At 42.0% G+C, this 16,577-nt stretch overlaps 2 protein-coding genes across 2 annotated transcripts; both read right to left on the bottom strand.

The window, feature by feature from the left end:
* Positions 1-6,398: 6,398 nt before the first annotated feature.
* On the bottom strand, positions 6,399-7,358 carry LOC112117378 (olfactory receptor 6A2-like). The gene is given in 1 exon segment (XM_026656779.1): positions 6,399-7,358. A coding segment is annotated over 1 exon segment (957 nt). The 5' UTR covers positions 7,356-7,358.
* Positions 7,359-15,358: 8,000 nt separating this feature from the next.
* On the bottom strand, positions 15,359-16,324 carry LOC112117379 (olfactory receptor 6P1-like). Its single transcript, XM_024215332.1, has one exon. The coding sequence runs from the start codon at positions 16,322-16,324 to the stop codon at positions 15,359-15,361; it is 966 nt and encodes a 321-aa protein (XP_024071100.1).
* Positions 16,325-16,577: the final 253 nt, after the last annotated feature.

Raw genomic sequence — 16,577 nt, 5'->3', positions numbered from 1 at the left:
TAGATAGATAGATAGATAGATAGATAGATAGATAGATAGATAGATAGATAGATAGGGTATATGGGATAAATAGACCTCCACGTTATTTAAAAAAACCCAACAACACTGCCATTCTTATCTCCAGTGCTGTTCCATCTCTCTACTTGTCTATGATTTGCATCCAGTGGGCTTCCTTCTTGTTGCTAGGGGGGCAGGTCTCCACATCACAAACCCCAGTTGCAATAGTGCAACGAGTAGATTTCAGAATGGGGATCAATGGCAACACAACTCATTTTAAACACAATCAATGACTTCTACTATGCACAGTCAGCTATTGCTAATCTTGGCCACCACTAATTGCAATAGATTTACTTCTGATTTACATTGGAGTGAATGAGAGGCAAATCAGACACAGTGACGCCAGTGGAGCAACTCCTGATTTACACTGTGGTGGCTGAAAGGAGAATCTGGTCATTAACTACTAATTGCCGCTGCTATTGGAAGTATTGGATAATATAAAAATAATTCCGTTGGGCTCCTTTAAAGATTCCAGACAAAGCCTGACACTCTCCCTCTCTTTCTCTTCCTCTCTTTCTCCATTACATAGATAAGGTGGGGGAGGTAATATCTTTTATTGGACTAACTTCTGTTGGTGAGAGACAGACAAGCTTTTGAGCCACACAGAGCTGTTCTTCAGCTCTGGAAGAGATATTCCCAGTATCACAGCAAAATGCAAGGTGGAATAGATTGTTCTGCATAAGTAGTTAGCACAGATGGTAAGGGGCCATTCAATGTTAGTGGTTTAGAGATTGTTGTAATAAGCCATAAATCCAGTGTCTCTGACTTCAATTTTTATTTTTATCACATTGAGAAATAATGTTAATGTTTATTTTTAAGTATTTTTCCAATGTTTATCAATTTAAATTTTCACAGTTGCACAAAATTATGGATTTTAAGCATTTCTTTATTTTATATTTATCAATTAAACTGTTCACAGTTGCAGGAAATTATGAGTGGGGTCAGACAATAAGTGTCAGGCAATAATTATTTAATGGTAGAAGACACTGAGATTCAAAAAGTGAAAGTTTTATAACCATTGAAACACAAATAGTCAACATCACATGTAAAAATATACAAAGTAAATATCTTTAAATCACACTCTCATAAGCTCTCAAGTAGCTTTTTTTTTACTTTGCTTATCTGTAAATTTCAATTACTACCGATGGAAATATTTTTTGTCGTTTTGTGTGTGTGTGTGATGGAATCTTTATTTTCCAATATTAAAAAAATAAAAATCTAATCCTTCCAAGACTAAATATATGGGGACTATAATCCTAAAGATATCTTAATTAAGGGCATGTATACAGATGAACATATATACATTATGTCTCTGATTTTCAAAGGAGTATGAGTGAGTTAGAGAGACAAGGTATTTCAAGGGACCATTCAAGGTGAATTGACCTGTCAACACCCTTTGAGTCACTGGGGGGAAGTAAGGAGGAGGGAGTGAGTTAGGATGGAACGGGGGTTAGTGGATTAGAGATTGATGTAATAAGCCATAAATTTAGTGTCTCCATTCAATCTTTTCAAATGACGAGCCAGGAGCTTAAATTCATAACTTTGCTAGACACTAAAAATCATTGGCAGAATACAGATATTGGATTTACAACAATCTATAACCCACTAGCAACTGCCTCCTGGTGGCCTTTTCTGCTTCCACTTCCTTCTCCCCCTATGACTGGAGGGGTGTTAATGGGCCACTTCACCTTGAAGGGTCCCTTGAAATAAGGGTCCCTTATGTCCAACAACCTGTTCCACTTTGCATTTCGCTGTGATGCTCAGAGTACCTTTCCCAGAACTGCAGAAGAGGTCTGTGTAAACTCAAAAGCTTGTCTCTCTCCCCAATAGAAGCTGGTCTAATACAAATATTACCTCACCCACCTTGTCTCTCTAATATCCTGTGACCAACACAGCTACAACAACACTGCATATAAGTGAGTTAGGCATCAAACTTCCATAGGCTTTCCATGGCTTGCAGACCTCTAATTCCCTAGGTCCTTTTGAGAATCCCAGGCTATTTAAAGTTATGTATGGATAAATTCATCCATACATAATTTCAATAAAGGTCTAATCCAGATTTACATTTCAGAAACAAAATGGGGAACACTTCAGAAGTACACCTTTGCAATAGAAGGAAAACTTGCCTTAACCTTGTATATTATCAGAACAAAGTTCAAGCCACTTCTGTGTACGCAGCCCTAATCAAACTTGGAGTAGCTGGATAGCAGAGTAGATATGAAGAGCAGAGTTTAGTTCCAGCTACATGAAGTATGCTGGTACACGTATTTATGTGCCTCTTTATTTACCTTCAGTGTCCCTCGAGAACTGATCTGAAAATTACACCTGCATCCCAATGGAAGCAATCACACAAAGAACAAACACATTTTTTCCATGAGTTTTCTCAGTGAGATCAAGAATAGGGACCACTGAAGGCTTCTGAGATAAGCTAAAAATCAAATAAGTAAGATCTGATTTTCCTCAAACGTTTGCAGTGTTGCTGTAGACATATTGGTTCCAGGATATGAGAAAGACAAGGTGGGTGAGTTAATATCTTTTGTTGGATCAACTTCTGTTGGTGAAAGAGACAAGAGCTTGTCTCTTTCGCCTACAGAAGTTGGTCCTATAAAAGATATTACCTCACCCACCTTGTCTCTCTCCTCACTCAGTTTCACAATGCTGTAACTACACTGACTTCAAAATTTCCTCAGCTTTGCAAAAGTTACAGAGTGGTGGCATTATCCAGTTTTATTGTTCCTATTGCTGCTCATTCCAATGTTGCAGAAGTTTTGATAAGTTACAATGTGGAAAAAGAGAAGAAAAATAAAAGGAAAAAGTAGCAAACAAACAAAACACAACCTAAAAATGGATTTAGTAGTTAAAAAATAAAAAGGTGGGTTTTAAAAAAACCAAAATGTACAAAAAGTGAAGCAAAATGAAAATGTTCAGCTCATAAGGAAATGGAACAAATATTGTTTCAAATAGGAATATCCTGTAGAAAAACTTTTTAAAAAAATATTCAGAAATGACATTTTCATTTGAAAAAGTTTATTTTTGATGAAACCCCATTTCTTGATGGAAAAAAATATGAAAAATGTTCAGCCAGCTCTAACTCCACTACAGTTACTCCTGATTTACACAGAGGTGAGTGAGAGGAAAAGCACCCCCAGTTATTTCAAAGAAGTTACTCCTGCTTTACTTTGAGGTGAGCGAGCGAAGTTTCAGACTCATTGACTCATATGGAGTTACTCCTGATTTATACCAGGGTAAGTAAGAAGGGAATCAGTGCCTTATAAACAGTGTGACTGGGCACATTACAAATGCATACCTCGACCGATATATCGATGCTAGCTAGAGATTATTAGACAGTTGTGGACAGAAGGAGCGGCAGAAAAATGAATGGCATGGTTAGACAGATGAATAATAGCTGATAGACTTCATAGACACGTTAAGGAGAAGATTTTCAATCCACCATGGGCATTTAGACACCCAATTCTTATTTAAATGAGTGAGAATAGGTCAATCTAATACCTTCAGTAGCATTGAAATCTCAGCCTACATGGATAGACGGAGGGGTATATATGACAATAGACAGCTAGACAAGCAGAGAGACAGAGTCGTGCAACTCTACATTTCCCGTTGCACTACTGGTTATGTCCTGCCCTGGTGAGTAAATTCAACTGGATATCATTGAGTTGCTCTGTTCCCATAACTGCCACGATGCTGCAGTGTGTGACTCACTCACATCAAAACCCACAAGGGGCAGTGAAATTCCATGCCTAAAGATGGCATTTCAAATGTGCCCAACTCGGCTCCCATCAAGGACAATGAAGGCTTTGCCACTGAAACAGTGTTAGGCCACCACTGAACATCTTCATAAATCCCCTCCTGATGTGGTCCAGGGAAGAAAACCTGAGGCTGAATGATCTCCATCATTCCCTCAGGTAGCATGGATGAAATATTGTTGCCTATCTGGTCCCAACTGAAGTAACCTGGTTCTGAAATCCATCTGCCTCTGCTTAAAGGTCCAGCCAAAATATTCTGCTTAATACAGTGACTGGGATTTTCTAAAAAGAGCCCAAGAGGAATAAGGTGAGTGAGGTAATATATTTTATTGGACCAACTTCTGTTGGAGATAGAGACAAGGAGTTGGTCCATTAAAAGCTATTACCTCACGCACCTTTTCTCTCTAATATCCTGGGACTGACACGGTGATAGCAACCCTGCATCCCCAGGAGGAATAGGCATTCAACTCTCATTGACTTTCCTACTCTTAGTCCAGTGCCTTATCCTGAAAACCATAATACCTCCATGAAACCTGATATCTAGACAGATTACAAAGTCTCTCATGTGTCCAGACAGGACTTTTAAATAAATGGAATAATAAGTCATAATATTAATTAGAGATTGTGATGAAATGGGGGGTCTTCTTAATGATTTGTATGAATATTGTGTGCATGCCTCAGTTTCCCTTATGTGTTGCATGATTAACCAGGCAGTGGGATAACAATGTTTGATCTTTACAGAGACCCTTAGATGATTGAGTCTGACTGTGGTTTAGCTGCCAGGCCCCAGACAATGGCCTCATATTTTGTAACTTAGCAACTGATGGCCGGGGAGAGAGGGGCAACTTCTACAAGAAGCCAGCCAGGAGAAGAAAGAGAGAGAGAGGTGGAGGCCAGGTGACAAGTTTTGCCTGGGAAACTCAACAAAGGATGGAGGGACAACTGGACATGACTGAGGGTGGGCTGTTGGAAGTGAATCCATCATCTGGTTTTGGGGGCTGTACAGGGGAGCCAGGGGGCTCTGGGTTTACTCAAGATGGGTTTTACTGTAACTTTCTGGCTTTTGTGCTAACAAAGAACTTTCCTACACTGTTTTCCAGACAACTAATAAACCTTCTGTTTTACAGCACTGGCTGTGGCTGGGAGTCACTGCTAACTGCAGAAGTTGGAGGTGTGTGGCCCCTTTGGGGGTGTGTAAGGCTTCCCCAAGTGTCCTATCCAAGTGTCCTATCCCCCCTGACTGGGGGGAGCCCACAGCATGAAACAGAGGTGCTGAACACTCCCAGGCCTGTGCCAGGAGGCACTGAAGCCAAGGAGGCTTACCCTAGTGAAAGTGCACTGTGTGGGGTTGTCACACTGAAGGGGGTCCTGACTGAGACTGATTGAGGGCTGTTCCAGAGCACCAAACCTGTGCACCCATGACAAAGATTAACATTAAAAAAAAATGATTTACTTAATATATGTATATATGGTTACAGCTTGTCATTTGCTTGTACGTATTCATGTTTCACAAAATAATTCCCATGGGTAATATGTGGTCTGTAGACAATGTGAGAATTTTACATTGAAGTACGAGATATCTTTGGTAGCTTTGGTTGCTAGTACAGGCCACATGATATTGCTTGCTACAGCTGGTTGAAAAATGCCAATTATTTTTCACTGGAAATGTTTTTAAATACTTTCCAGTGAAATTTTGGGGGACTTTGCTCAAGAAGAAAGACCAAAAATGGGAAATGTTCAAATTTCTAAAATTATTTGCAGTAAAATAACTTATCTGGTAAAATTTTCAATTTTGTGGAAAAATCTTATTTTTAATTGAAAAACTAGGGTTTTGGTTTTTTTTATATTTAAAAAAAAAACATTTTCCAGTTTCAGATTTTTTGGTTGAAAAAACAGAACATTTAGACCAAAATACAAAAAAATGTTGTTTTGTTATTTATCATTAATCGTGTTTATTATGGTAGCGTCCGTGAATCAACCAAGATCAGGACCCCGTTGTGCTCAGTTCTGCATAAACACAGATTAGCAGACAGTCCCTTGCAATCTAAAGAACACACAAGCAAATCAATCAATAGGATGACGGCAAACGTCATGTGAGTGCCACCATTTCTTTCTTCCTTGGGTGAGTTTAATTAGGAGGGTATTAGCGAAATGGAAAGACAAGGGAAGGGAAAAGGAACAGGTGGATAGAACAGGGAAAATGTCTGGGAGGAAAATATGAGGGGCATGTGCAGAATGAAGCTGAGGTTAAGAGACTGTGAGATGGTGGGAAGGGAAGAGGGTGTTGGAACAAACTATGTCGGAATTGTAGGATAGAGACATGGGAACAATGCATGGGTTGCTGTGTCCCCAGAGAACACAAGGACTTGATGGTGCTACTGCATGCTCAAGTTGAAGTTCTGCTCATATTGATAGGCTTTAATAGATTCTGAGATTTTAAGGCCAGAAGGGCCCATCATGATCATCTAGTTTGACCTATGGCATAACACAGACCAGAGATTTTCACCCAGCGATCCCTGCGTTGAGTTCAATTTTGTTTTTTCCATTTTCTTCCTTCCCCGCATCCTCCATTTCTAACTAAGTGTACTGATGTTTCTGCAGTGGAACTCCTTTTCTGATCAAAGTCTTCTTCGGGGCCTCTTTGACCTCCTTGTTCCTCAGACAGTAGATGATGGGGTTGAAGAGTGGGACAACAATGGCATAGAGAGCAGAAACAATTTTGTTGGTGTTGTGGGATGGAAGGCCCTGGGGCCGGATGTAGATGAAAATGCTGACTACATAGAAGATAACGACCAGAATGAGGTGTGATGCGCAAGTGGAGAATGCTTTCTGGTGGCCCCGTGTGGAGGGGATGTGGAGAATGGTGGAGAAGATACAAGCATAGGAAAGGATTATTACAGAGAGGGGAATCAGCAGGATAAACAGGGCAGCAACAAAATCTGCCAGTGCTGCCTGGGTCATGTCTGTGCAGGCTAAGTTCAAGAGAGGGGACACATCACAGAAGAAATGGTTGATGACATTGGGACCACAGTACGTCAGTTGAGATATAAGAAACACCTTCCATGCAGAGATGAAGAAGCCGCAGAGCCAGGACCCAGCTGCCATGCGGATACATAGAGCCTGGCTCACAATGGCCAGGTAACGAAGTGGGTTGCAGATGGCAACATACCGGTCATAGGCCACGACGGCCAGGAGGATGCACTCAGTGTTCCCCAAGCCGAGGAAGAAATAGAGCTGCGTCATACAGCCTCTGAAGGAAATGTGTTTGCTCCCCGACACGAAGTTGACCATAGTCTTGGGCACGGTGACTGTGACGTATCAGATTTCCAGGAAGGACAGGTTACTCAGGAAGAAGTACATGGGACAGTGGAGGTGACAGTTCACGTGGATCGTCATGATGATGATGACATTTTCTAGCACTACTAAGGTGTAGGCAATGAGAAAGCTCATGAAGAAGAGGAGCTGCAGATGAGGAGCTACGGGGAACCCTAGGAGAATGAATTCTGTGTCACTGGTTTGATTTCTCATCTCCATGTCTAGCAGCCAGCTCTGTAATAAATATATATATAATCAGAACAACAACATATTTACTACTAGTGATTATCAGTATGTTATCTATCGATCAATTGATTTATCCCCTTATACACACATCTATCAACCAATCAACCTATCTGCTGATCTAATTCCATATTTCTCTCTCTCTCCCACTGTCTTTTTACATTTTATTTTCAATTTTTTTCACACTACAGATAATGCTAATGCTAATCAGTGAGATTTTCAAAAGTGGTTAAGTGGCTTACTATTAAAAATTTCATTGAAATTCAATAGCATTTGTGCTCCTAAATTACCTAAGTGTGTTTGGCACCTAACCTGCTTAAGTGGTTTTTAAAACCCCACTCGGTGCCGAGCTGCATCTTTAGGTCCCTAAATACCTTTGAGAATCTGGCCCTTATGCATATTTGAAAAGCAAAACTACTAATAATACTGGGTGTCCTTCATGCTTATGTCGACGCTGGTGAAGAATATATGACTTTAGTATGTAATAATGATGAAACCAGTACACAGATCATTACTTAAAGATTTGAACTGAAGAAAAGGGATAGTCTCTAGGCACTATTGTAGCATAAATATTGTAGCATAAAAACAACAATGATAATTGTCTATATGTTTGTGCAGAGCCTATTACAATGGAGAGCAGAACAAGCTGTACTCTAGGAGTTACTAAAATTAATATAAAAGACAGATTTGCATCCAGGGAGTGAGGGAGTAAAGGAATGCAAGGAGCCAAAATATTACCTTGCACTGGATACCTGTACCAACCTTCTACTCAGTCATTACTTAGTCAATCAAGTTGCTAGTTGGATTCAATAGGTACGTTTACATTGCAAAAACAAGCAAACAAACCCAAACCTGCAGCAGCAAGTTTCAGAGTTTGGATCTGCAGACACAGGCTCATGCTATGGTGCAAAAAATAGCTGTGCAGACATTTGGGCTTGGGCTGGACCTCCATTATGTGACATGTACTAAAGAGAGTGGATTGTCTTGCTGTGATCTGTATGACACTTCTTAGATAAATGATCAACATTCATTTGATTTCATTTGAAGAATCTGAGCTAATTATATTTTGACTGATCTTTTAATTGCATCTCTTAACCAATTTGTACAAAATAAGAAATTTAAGAAAGACCTCTATAAAATAGATAGATAGATAGATAGATAGATAGATCTACAGACCGTACAGTCATCACCATCAAAATCTCTATCTCTCCCCTCATTATTCCTCGCACTGTCTAATCTCTATTTTAATGCACTCAGCATCCTAATAACTAGACATTCTCCATGTATACATGTCATCTATGTATACATTTCTAAAATGCTTCCCTTACACCTCCCGGAATGTGATACCTTTTGGAAGGTTTTGTAAGAAGGCTAGCAAAGTTGCCAACTTTCCCATAAAGAGTTCCCTTAAATAGGGAAGTGTCGAGAAAGAAGACACATTTTGATGAAATACTTTTCATCAGCTCCACGACTCATTCTGTAAAACACTACTCGGTATTCTATGGGAAAACACCATCTGGCTTGTAAAGATAACAATTAGAATAAAAATCAACTTGCCCTTAACAGATATGACTCTTCCCAATGGCTTTATGTAGCTTGGAGTGTTTAAAGTGCAGAGAGGATGTAAAGAACTGGCAGTGTTCTTTGCCTCATGCTGATGCAGGTGTAGCTAGCACATTATCAGCCCTTCTCTGTCCCGTGAGAATTGGTCTGTAAATTATCATTACTCTCCCAATGGAAGCAATCACACAAGATAAACAAATATCATCTCACCCTCCTAGCCATAATGTTCATCAGTCTAGAGAAATCAGCCTATCCTATGTTCTCTCACTGATCTGCTGTGTTACCTTCAGCAGGTTGTTTCCCCTCTGACCCTTTGTCTGCCTTGTCTATTTAGGTTATATACTCTCCACGACCTCTTGTTCTGTATATACAGCACCTGGCAAATTGTGAGTTGATCTTGCGTGGAGCCTCTAGGTGCTACTTTAGTAATAATGAGGGGAAAAACAGCTTCTGAGAGAAGCAACAAGCAGCAGTTGAAATGAATTCAAGATAGAATAGTGTGATTGTGGGCAGGTGTGTAAGACACAGGTAGACGGACACTGGGCAGACAAATGGATGCCAGCTGGATAACAGAAGTGCAGATAGACAAATAGATGAGAGAAGTATAAAAAAAGATAAACCAAGGAGGAAGGGGAAATAGATGCTGTGGTTGAAAGGATGGCTCGTGATTAGGTCTGGGATTTTCAAAGGTGATTAAGGGATTTAGGTGCCCAACTCCCATTGAAATTTATGTTCCTTGAAAATCTGACTGTACACAGAGAGATGGGGGGAGGGGGGAGAGAGAGAGAGAGTATCTTGTAGACTTAAGGCAAAATTTTCAAAAATGCCTAATGGACAGATTTTCAAAGAATTTAGATCCCAAAAGCTGGAGATAGGCACCTGTGGCTCGATTCACAAAGAAACTTAGGTGCCTCAAAAATCACTGGGATTCACAAAGACTGAGTTGGGTACCCAGGTTCCCTCTACAATGAATGGGGAGAGAGAAGAATCTCAGAATGGTATCCACAAAAGCCAGTACGCTAGGCAGGGAGCCGTCTAAGCTAGCCAAAGGGAGATGCCAAGGAGAGGGGTGGTGCTAAACCTTGCACCACTCAGAGAGTGTGGTGTCTTAATCCAGGCTGCAGGGAGGCACCTATCTCTGTTTGGGATTCTCAGCCATGAACCGTCTCCCGGAGTTAGGCACCTGTGCCATTTTTGCAAGAAGTCAGGAGGAGACTAACTCCCTGAACAGGGATCTGCTAATTCTCACATGAGGGCCCTAACCTCTGGGCTAGGGGCTATTCTGACATGGGGACCCTAGTCCTGCCTGTGAAAGCTCTTCCACTGTGGATAATTAAAGCATCCTCAGAGCAGGAGGACTGGATCCTTGGTCTCCCACAGCCCAGGAGAACGCTCCAACCACCAGGCTACAGAGTCGGTCTCATGCTCGCAGTCTCTCTCTCGCTCGCTGGTCCATTGATGAATTATTTAGTCAAAGTGGAACAGTTTCAACAATAGCAATTGAGGAAGCTGCACATCAGATTGTCCCTTAGCCCAGTGGTTAGCACAGTCATCCAGCATGTGGCTGAGCCACCAGCAAATCCCTTCTCTCCATCAAGAAGAGGTGGGCCTTGAACCAGTGGTCTCCCAGATAAGTGTCAGTCTCAGGAGAACTGCAGCGGTATTGTCCCCTCCACAAGTGCCCAGTCAGGCCCCACCTGCCACTTGTCTCTGGTCAGGATCCTTGTCCCACTACCTTCTGACCAGGAGATTTTAAGGCTGAACAGCTCCCTGCCTTCCCCTGTGATATCCCCAGTCTGTCGAACTGCCACAGCTGGCGCTTTGCTTTCTCTCCGAGGGCTCTGAATGGTGTATTGCCAGTTACCACCCATCTCTTTCTAAGCAAGTACCTTTAATCCGAAGGCGAAAGCATTACAGAGAAACTACAATAAAAACAATAAACAGATTGAAACCCACACTGGGCCTCTAGGCACTTGGACATCTACCATGCAACAATGAGCATGGCCAGAGGCAGAAACATAGGTGCCTGGGAAACTTTTACTGCAAACATTTAGGTGTCGAGTGATGTTAGGCACCTTCAGGGTTCAGTGGCAGCTGAGCGGGGGTTTTGTGAATACCAGTGATGCCTAAATCTGGGAATTAGGCACCTAAAGTGTCTGTTAAATGAATAAGTCCCTTTGTGAATCTAGCCCAAGGTGCCTAACTCCCATGATTTTGGGAGTTAGGCAGCTAAATACCTTTATATATCTGGCCTTAGGTGCCTAAATCTATTTCAATGTTGATTTGGGCCCTCCCTCCCTTCCACTCCTTTGAAAATTGCAGCCTTAAGACCTTCGGATGGTGGATTGATAGATGGATATCCTTCCCAAGACATCACAGCACCAACGTCATCTACTGATGGATCTTTTTCTGTTTTCTCATTATGTCTAAATGGCAACATAATGTAGGTGTATGAGCCTCACTTTCGGTCTTAAGGAGTCTGTTGTATTAATTTAAATGGAATAAATGGGCCGAAGGTGTTAACATAACCCAGTCACTGTCCAACATTAAACATGTTAAACAAGTTTTGATACACAGAGACCTCAGCCTGCTCAGTGCCATTGCAAACACACCATTAAAACCCCTTTGACCTTTTATGAAAGGTACAGAAAAGAAGGGGAAACAGTTAAAGTCTTTGAAATATAATGTATTAAATAAATCTTTCTTTGAAACATCATCCCTTGTTCCCTTTCCCTGGAGCTGGAGAGAGCTTTTCGAAGGAAAAAAAACCCCTTGTTTGACAGTCTCCAAGGTCGTATCAAAGATGGTGATAACTGTCCATGGGCTCACAGCCATGATGGAAAAGCTCATTCCAGTAGCCATTTTTCCCCAAAGTTTCTTTTTTGAAGCACCCCAAAAGGGAGTGATGGGTGGAATACCCCATCCCTTCATTGTTTTTTCTACCAGTCAGGCCTCATTTCTTACATACCAATTTTGTTTCACTGATTTCCACACTTTTCTTGTTTACCAGGGATAGTCTTAAAACAGTCTCTGAGTTTTAACAGGAGACCTTTTTGTTTGGACTAATTCAGTTTTTCTGATTCCCATTTATACCTTTTCCCATCAATGTTTCCCCATTGTTATTAGAGGTTATTGTGATATCTTATGATCTTTCACATACTTTTTACAGTTGAGCTCACAATTAGAGTAAATTTGTACGCCTAATTATTATAACAGGTCCCATGTTCAACTCTGAAATGAGCCCAACTTTAAAAGTCTGGGATTTTCAAAGACACTTAAGGGAGTTAAGCACCCAGATGGAATTGGGCACCTAATTTCCTTAACTTCCTTTGCAAATCCTTAGGCAATTGTTATTCTTATGTTTTCCTCCAGAGCATCTGGCAATGGTGACATTTCCAAATTCCTGTAGAGAGAGAGAGCACTAGAAACTACTATAAATATTTATGCTGGAACTTTTAAAGTAGTCTATGGAAGACAGGTATCCCACTACCACTGAATTTCAAAGGATTTTAGCACCTAACTCCCATAGGCACCTTTTAAAATCCCAGTCTTATGTTATGGTAGCATCCAAAATTATTCATTGTCCAAACACAGAAGGATGTGCAATGTACAAAACCAAGGCAGACCAAGAGGGACAGTCAGGGATGTAAACAACAATCAGTGGGCTCGAGTCTGCTTTCACACACCATGATGTAAACAAGCATAAGTGGAGAATGGCCAATGGACTTGATTCTGCTCTCCTTTAAAGAGTTTTAAATCCAGAGTAACACAGTTTTAGTCAAAAGTCCTGATTTCTCCTCTTCTTTACCTGGAGTAACTTAACTAAAGTCAATGGGCCTAATTTTCATTTACTTTTCCAGGCAGGCCAACACACCACAACTTGTAGGTTTGTAGTTTGACATGTGGTGACATTAGTGCTTTCCCATGTGTTTGATATGTAAGTATATTTGTGTTTTGACTTTTGTGGATATTTTTTAGTGTTTGTGGTTGGTGGGCATGTGTTTGGGTTGTTTGTATTTGTGCTTGCGCTTTTGTGCGTATGTGTGTGCGTGTGCTGGGTTTTGTGAGCTTGCTTTTCATTTTGTTTTTGTTTTTTTGTTTGATCTGTATGTGTGTTTAGAGTTTGTATTTGGTGTGTGCCTGAGACCTCTGTGTAGCTCAAAAGCTTGTCTCTTTCACCAGCAGAACTTGGTCCAATAAAAGATATGACCCCACCCACCTTGTTTCTTTGCATTTAGCTGTGTGTTTTGTTTTTATGTTTGTGCTTGGTTTCATTTGGTTCCTTTATTTTGCTGTATGTGTCTCTGTGTGTTTGATTGTGGTTTTGCTTTCTGTTTATATTATGTTTTTGCCTTTGTTAAGTTTGTATTTCTCTCTGGTTTTATGCTTCCCTTTTTCTATTTGGGTTTGGAGGATCTTTATGTGCTGGCATTTGGTTGTGTTTGTTTTGTGTGCTGTGTGTTTGGTATGGATGTGTATTCATGTGCTTCTTTGTGCTACCTGCTCTGTTTTTCAACTGGGAAAACATAATAATGAATGTGGCTAATATTTGTTTATTTATATTCTTATTTATTAAGCAAACCTGGAAAAATATGTAGGTGCACATGCAATTTATCATCATCATCATCATCATCATCATCATCATAACAAATCCCAAAGAGACGTGGCCTCCTTGCAGATCAAGCACCTCCCAGATCAGTCTCTAGCTATGTCCATAAGGTGGTGTGGCTGGGTAATCAGTTCATGTCCATCATTGGCAATGTTATCATGCCTCCAAAGCTTTGGTGATCATGCAATTGCTGGCCATGTAGCAGCATTCCTTAGTAAACAGTTCCATAATTAATTTTTCTTCCATCCTAACAATATGCAATTTATAGATTCATAGATTCCAAGGCCAGAAGGGACCATTGTGACCCTCCAGTCTGACCTCCTGGATAACACAGGCCAGAGAACTGCCCAAAAATAATTCCTAGAGCACAGCTTTTAGAAAAAAACATTGAAAATTCTCAATAATGGAGAATCCATCATGATCCTTGGTAAATTGTCCCAATGGTTAATTACTCCCACTGTTAAAAATGTATACATTATTTCCATCCTGACTTTGTCTAGCTTCAATTCCAGCCATTGAATGGTGTTAGACCTGTCTCTGCTAGATGGAAGAGCTCATTGTCAAGTATTTGTTCCCCCTGGAGGTACTTAGAGACTGCAATGGAGTCACCCTTTAACCTTCTCTTTGTTAAGCTACATCGATTGAGCTTATAAAATACGTACATTTTATAAAGAATCTAAGCCGATGCTGACCAGGATTTTCAAATAGGCCTCGGGTTCTCAATGCCCACCAACCATTGAGTTTCAATGGAATTTAGGCATCTGATTCTTTTAGATCCCCTGGGACATCCCAGGCACTTTGTTAACTGAGTAGAGCTCCACAAACTACCCAGATACCTTTGTTAGCTCCTGGAGATCCTGATCGGAGCTGCCCAGGTGATTAAGAGCCAATCATAGATGAAATTCACCCCTCTGTAGAAGACTAGCCATGAGAGAGACTGAGGGAGGGAGACCCACGTTCTTGCCCCTCGGTGGCAGGAGGATACCCCGGCTGCAGGCAAGGTGGGTGACAGCTGCAATGTTGCCTTCTGAGGTCCCCTTTACAAGGTCTGAGCTGGGGGCAAGCTGGGGTCTACAGCAGACAGTGATTCCAGTCAGGGCTGTATCCCATGGGCCCACTGGGGGAGGCTGTTGTCAGGATCACAGATCTTTCAGACTGTGTAAGCTACATCAGGGGCTTCTCAGGTATGTCGAGGTACCTTTGGCAGCTTTGAAAATCTCAATTTAACCGGATAAAGGTGCCTCAAAGGCCAACAGATTCCCAGACTGTCAGGCCTATCAATAAGAACAGAAGTACAATGAAAAATGCTGGGCTAGATCCCCCACTGGTTTAAATCAATATGGCTCCATTGGCATCAATGGGGCCAGATCCCCAGCTGGTGTAAATCAGCATAGTTCCATTGGTGTCAATGGGGCCAGAGTGCCGTCTGTTGAATTCTGAAATGAGTGGAGCTATGCCATAGATTAACAGATGCCCTGGCTCTATATCAAATGAAGATATGGCCCTGTCAATTATTTGTTTATTCATTTATTCACCACTGTGGGAGCACTTCAAGGCCACAGCCCAGTTGGGCCCTGTTATATTATGTGCTGTACAAAGGTATAGCACTGTTCCCTTGCAACTGGGAGGCAGAGTCTTTACCAAGTAAAGCTGATGCCTCACAAAGCCAGGACCAATGAGTGAAGAATAGGGCTGGAGAACTATTAGGAGAGGAAGGGTAGCTATAGGCTCCAGGGGGGTTACCCAACTTCTAATCTGTCCCTTGGGATCTCCAACAGGAGCCATTAACTGAGCCATCCATTCCCCATTAACCTATCTGAGACCCAAGAACATTATTTTCCGGTTTACTTCTGCCCCTAATCATTTTCCTGAGGGCCTTTTTGACATCCTGGTTCCTTAGGCAGTAAATGACAGGGTTGAAGAAGGGTACTATGACCGTGTAGAGCATGGACACCAACTTATTGGAGTCAAAGGCGTACATGGCCCTGGGCCGGGCGTAGGTGAAGAGGGTGGTAGAGTAGAAGATGATCACCACCATCAGATGGGAGGTGCAGGTGGAGAAGGCTTTCCATCTCCCCTGAGCCGTGGGGATCCGCACAACAGTGGCCACTATGCAAGCATAAGAGGCCACCACCACAAGAAGTGGCAGTAGGATCATGATCAAGGCCAGGATAAAGTCCACCCTCTCTGCCAGTGACATGTCGGTGCAGGCCAGTTTTAGCAGAGGTGAGATGTCACAGAAAAAGTGGTTGATGACTGAGCCACAGAAGGTCAAGCGGGAGATGAAGACGACCTTGAGCATGGAGCTCGTGAAGCCACTCACCCACGACCCAGCCACCAAGCAGAAGCAGAGTCCATGGGTCATGATGGCGGAGTAGCGCAAGGGGCTACAGATGGCCACATAGCGGTCATAGGCCATAACAGCCAGGAGGACACACTCGGTGCAGGCCAGAGCGATGAAGAAGTAGAGCTGTGCCATGCAGCCCAGGAAGGAAATGTGCTGGCTTCCCCTCAGTAAGTCGAGCAGCATCTTAGGCACTGTGACGGTGATGTACCAGATCTCCAGGAAAGAGAGGCTGCTCAGGAAGAGGTACATAGGCTTGTGGAGGGGGTAGCTCACCTGGACCGTCACAATGATAACCATGTTCTCCACGAGCGTCAGCATGTAGATGAAGAGGAAGATGAGGAAGAGCAGGATCTGCACCTCCTTCAGAGCGGTGGGGAACCCCAGGAGGATGAATTCCTGGACACTGCTCTGGTTTTCCTTCTTCATCTCCACCTTTGAGAAAAACCTGCAGAGATATAGTAATAAAAACAATACTCAGCGATTGCCTAGAGTCATAGATTCCAAGGCCAGAAGGGTCCTCTGGGATCATCCGATCTGACCTCCTGTATAACACAGGCCAGAGAACTAAAATAATTCATAGAATAAGTGTAGCATGGCTCATCTGAACCTCTCACGCCACATTATAAAGGAGGGGAAGAATTACAGAGAGGTGCTCTTAGAGCCATGCTCACTGGATGTC

Source organism: Terrapene carolina, unplaced genomic scaffold, assembly GCF_002925995.2.
Source record: "Terrapene carolina triunguis isolate 2854851 unplaced genomic scaffold, T_m_triunguis-2.0 Scaffold233, whole genome shotgun sequence".
In the NCBI taxonomy this organism is placed as follows: Eukaryota; Metazoa; Chordata; order Testudines; family Emydidae; genus Terrapene; species Terrapene triunguis.
The sequence above is the reverse complement of the archived record's forward strand: the minus strand, read 5'-3'. Positions and strand labels throughout refer to the sequence as shown.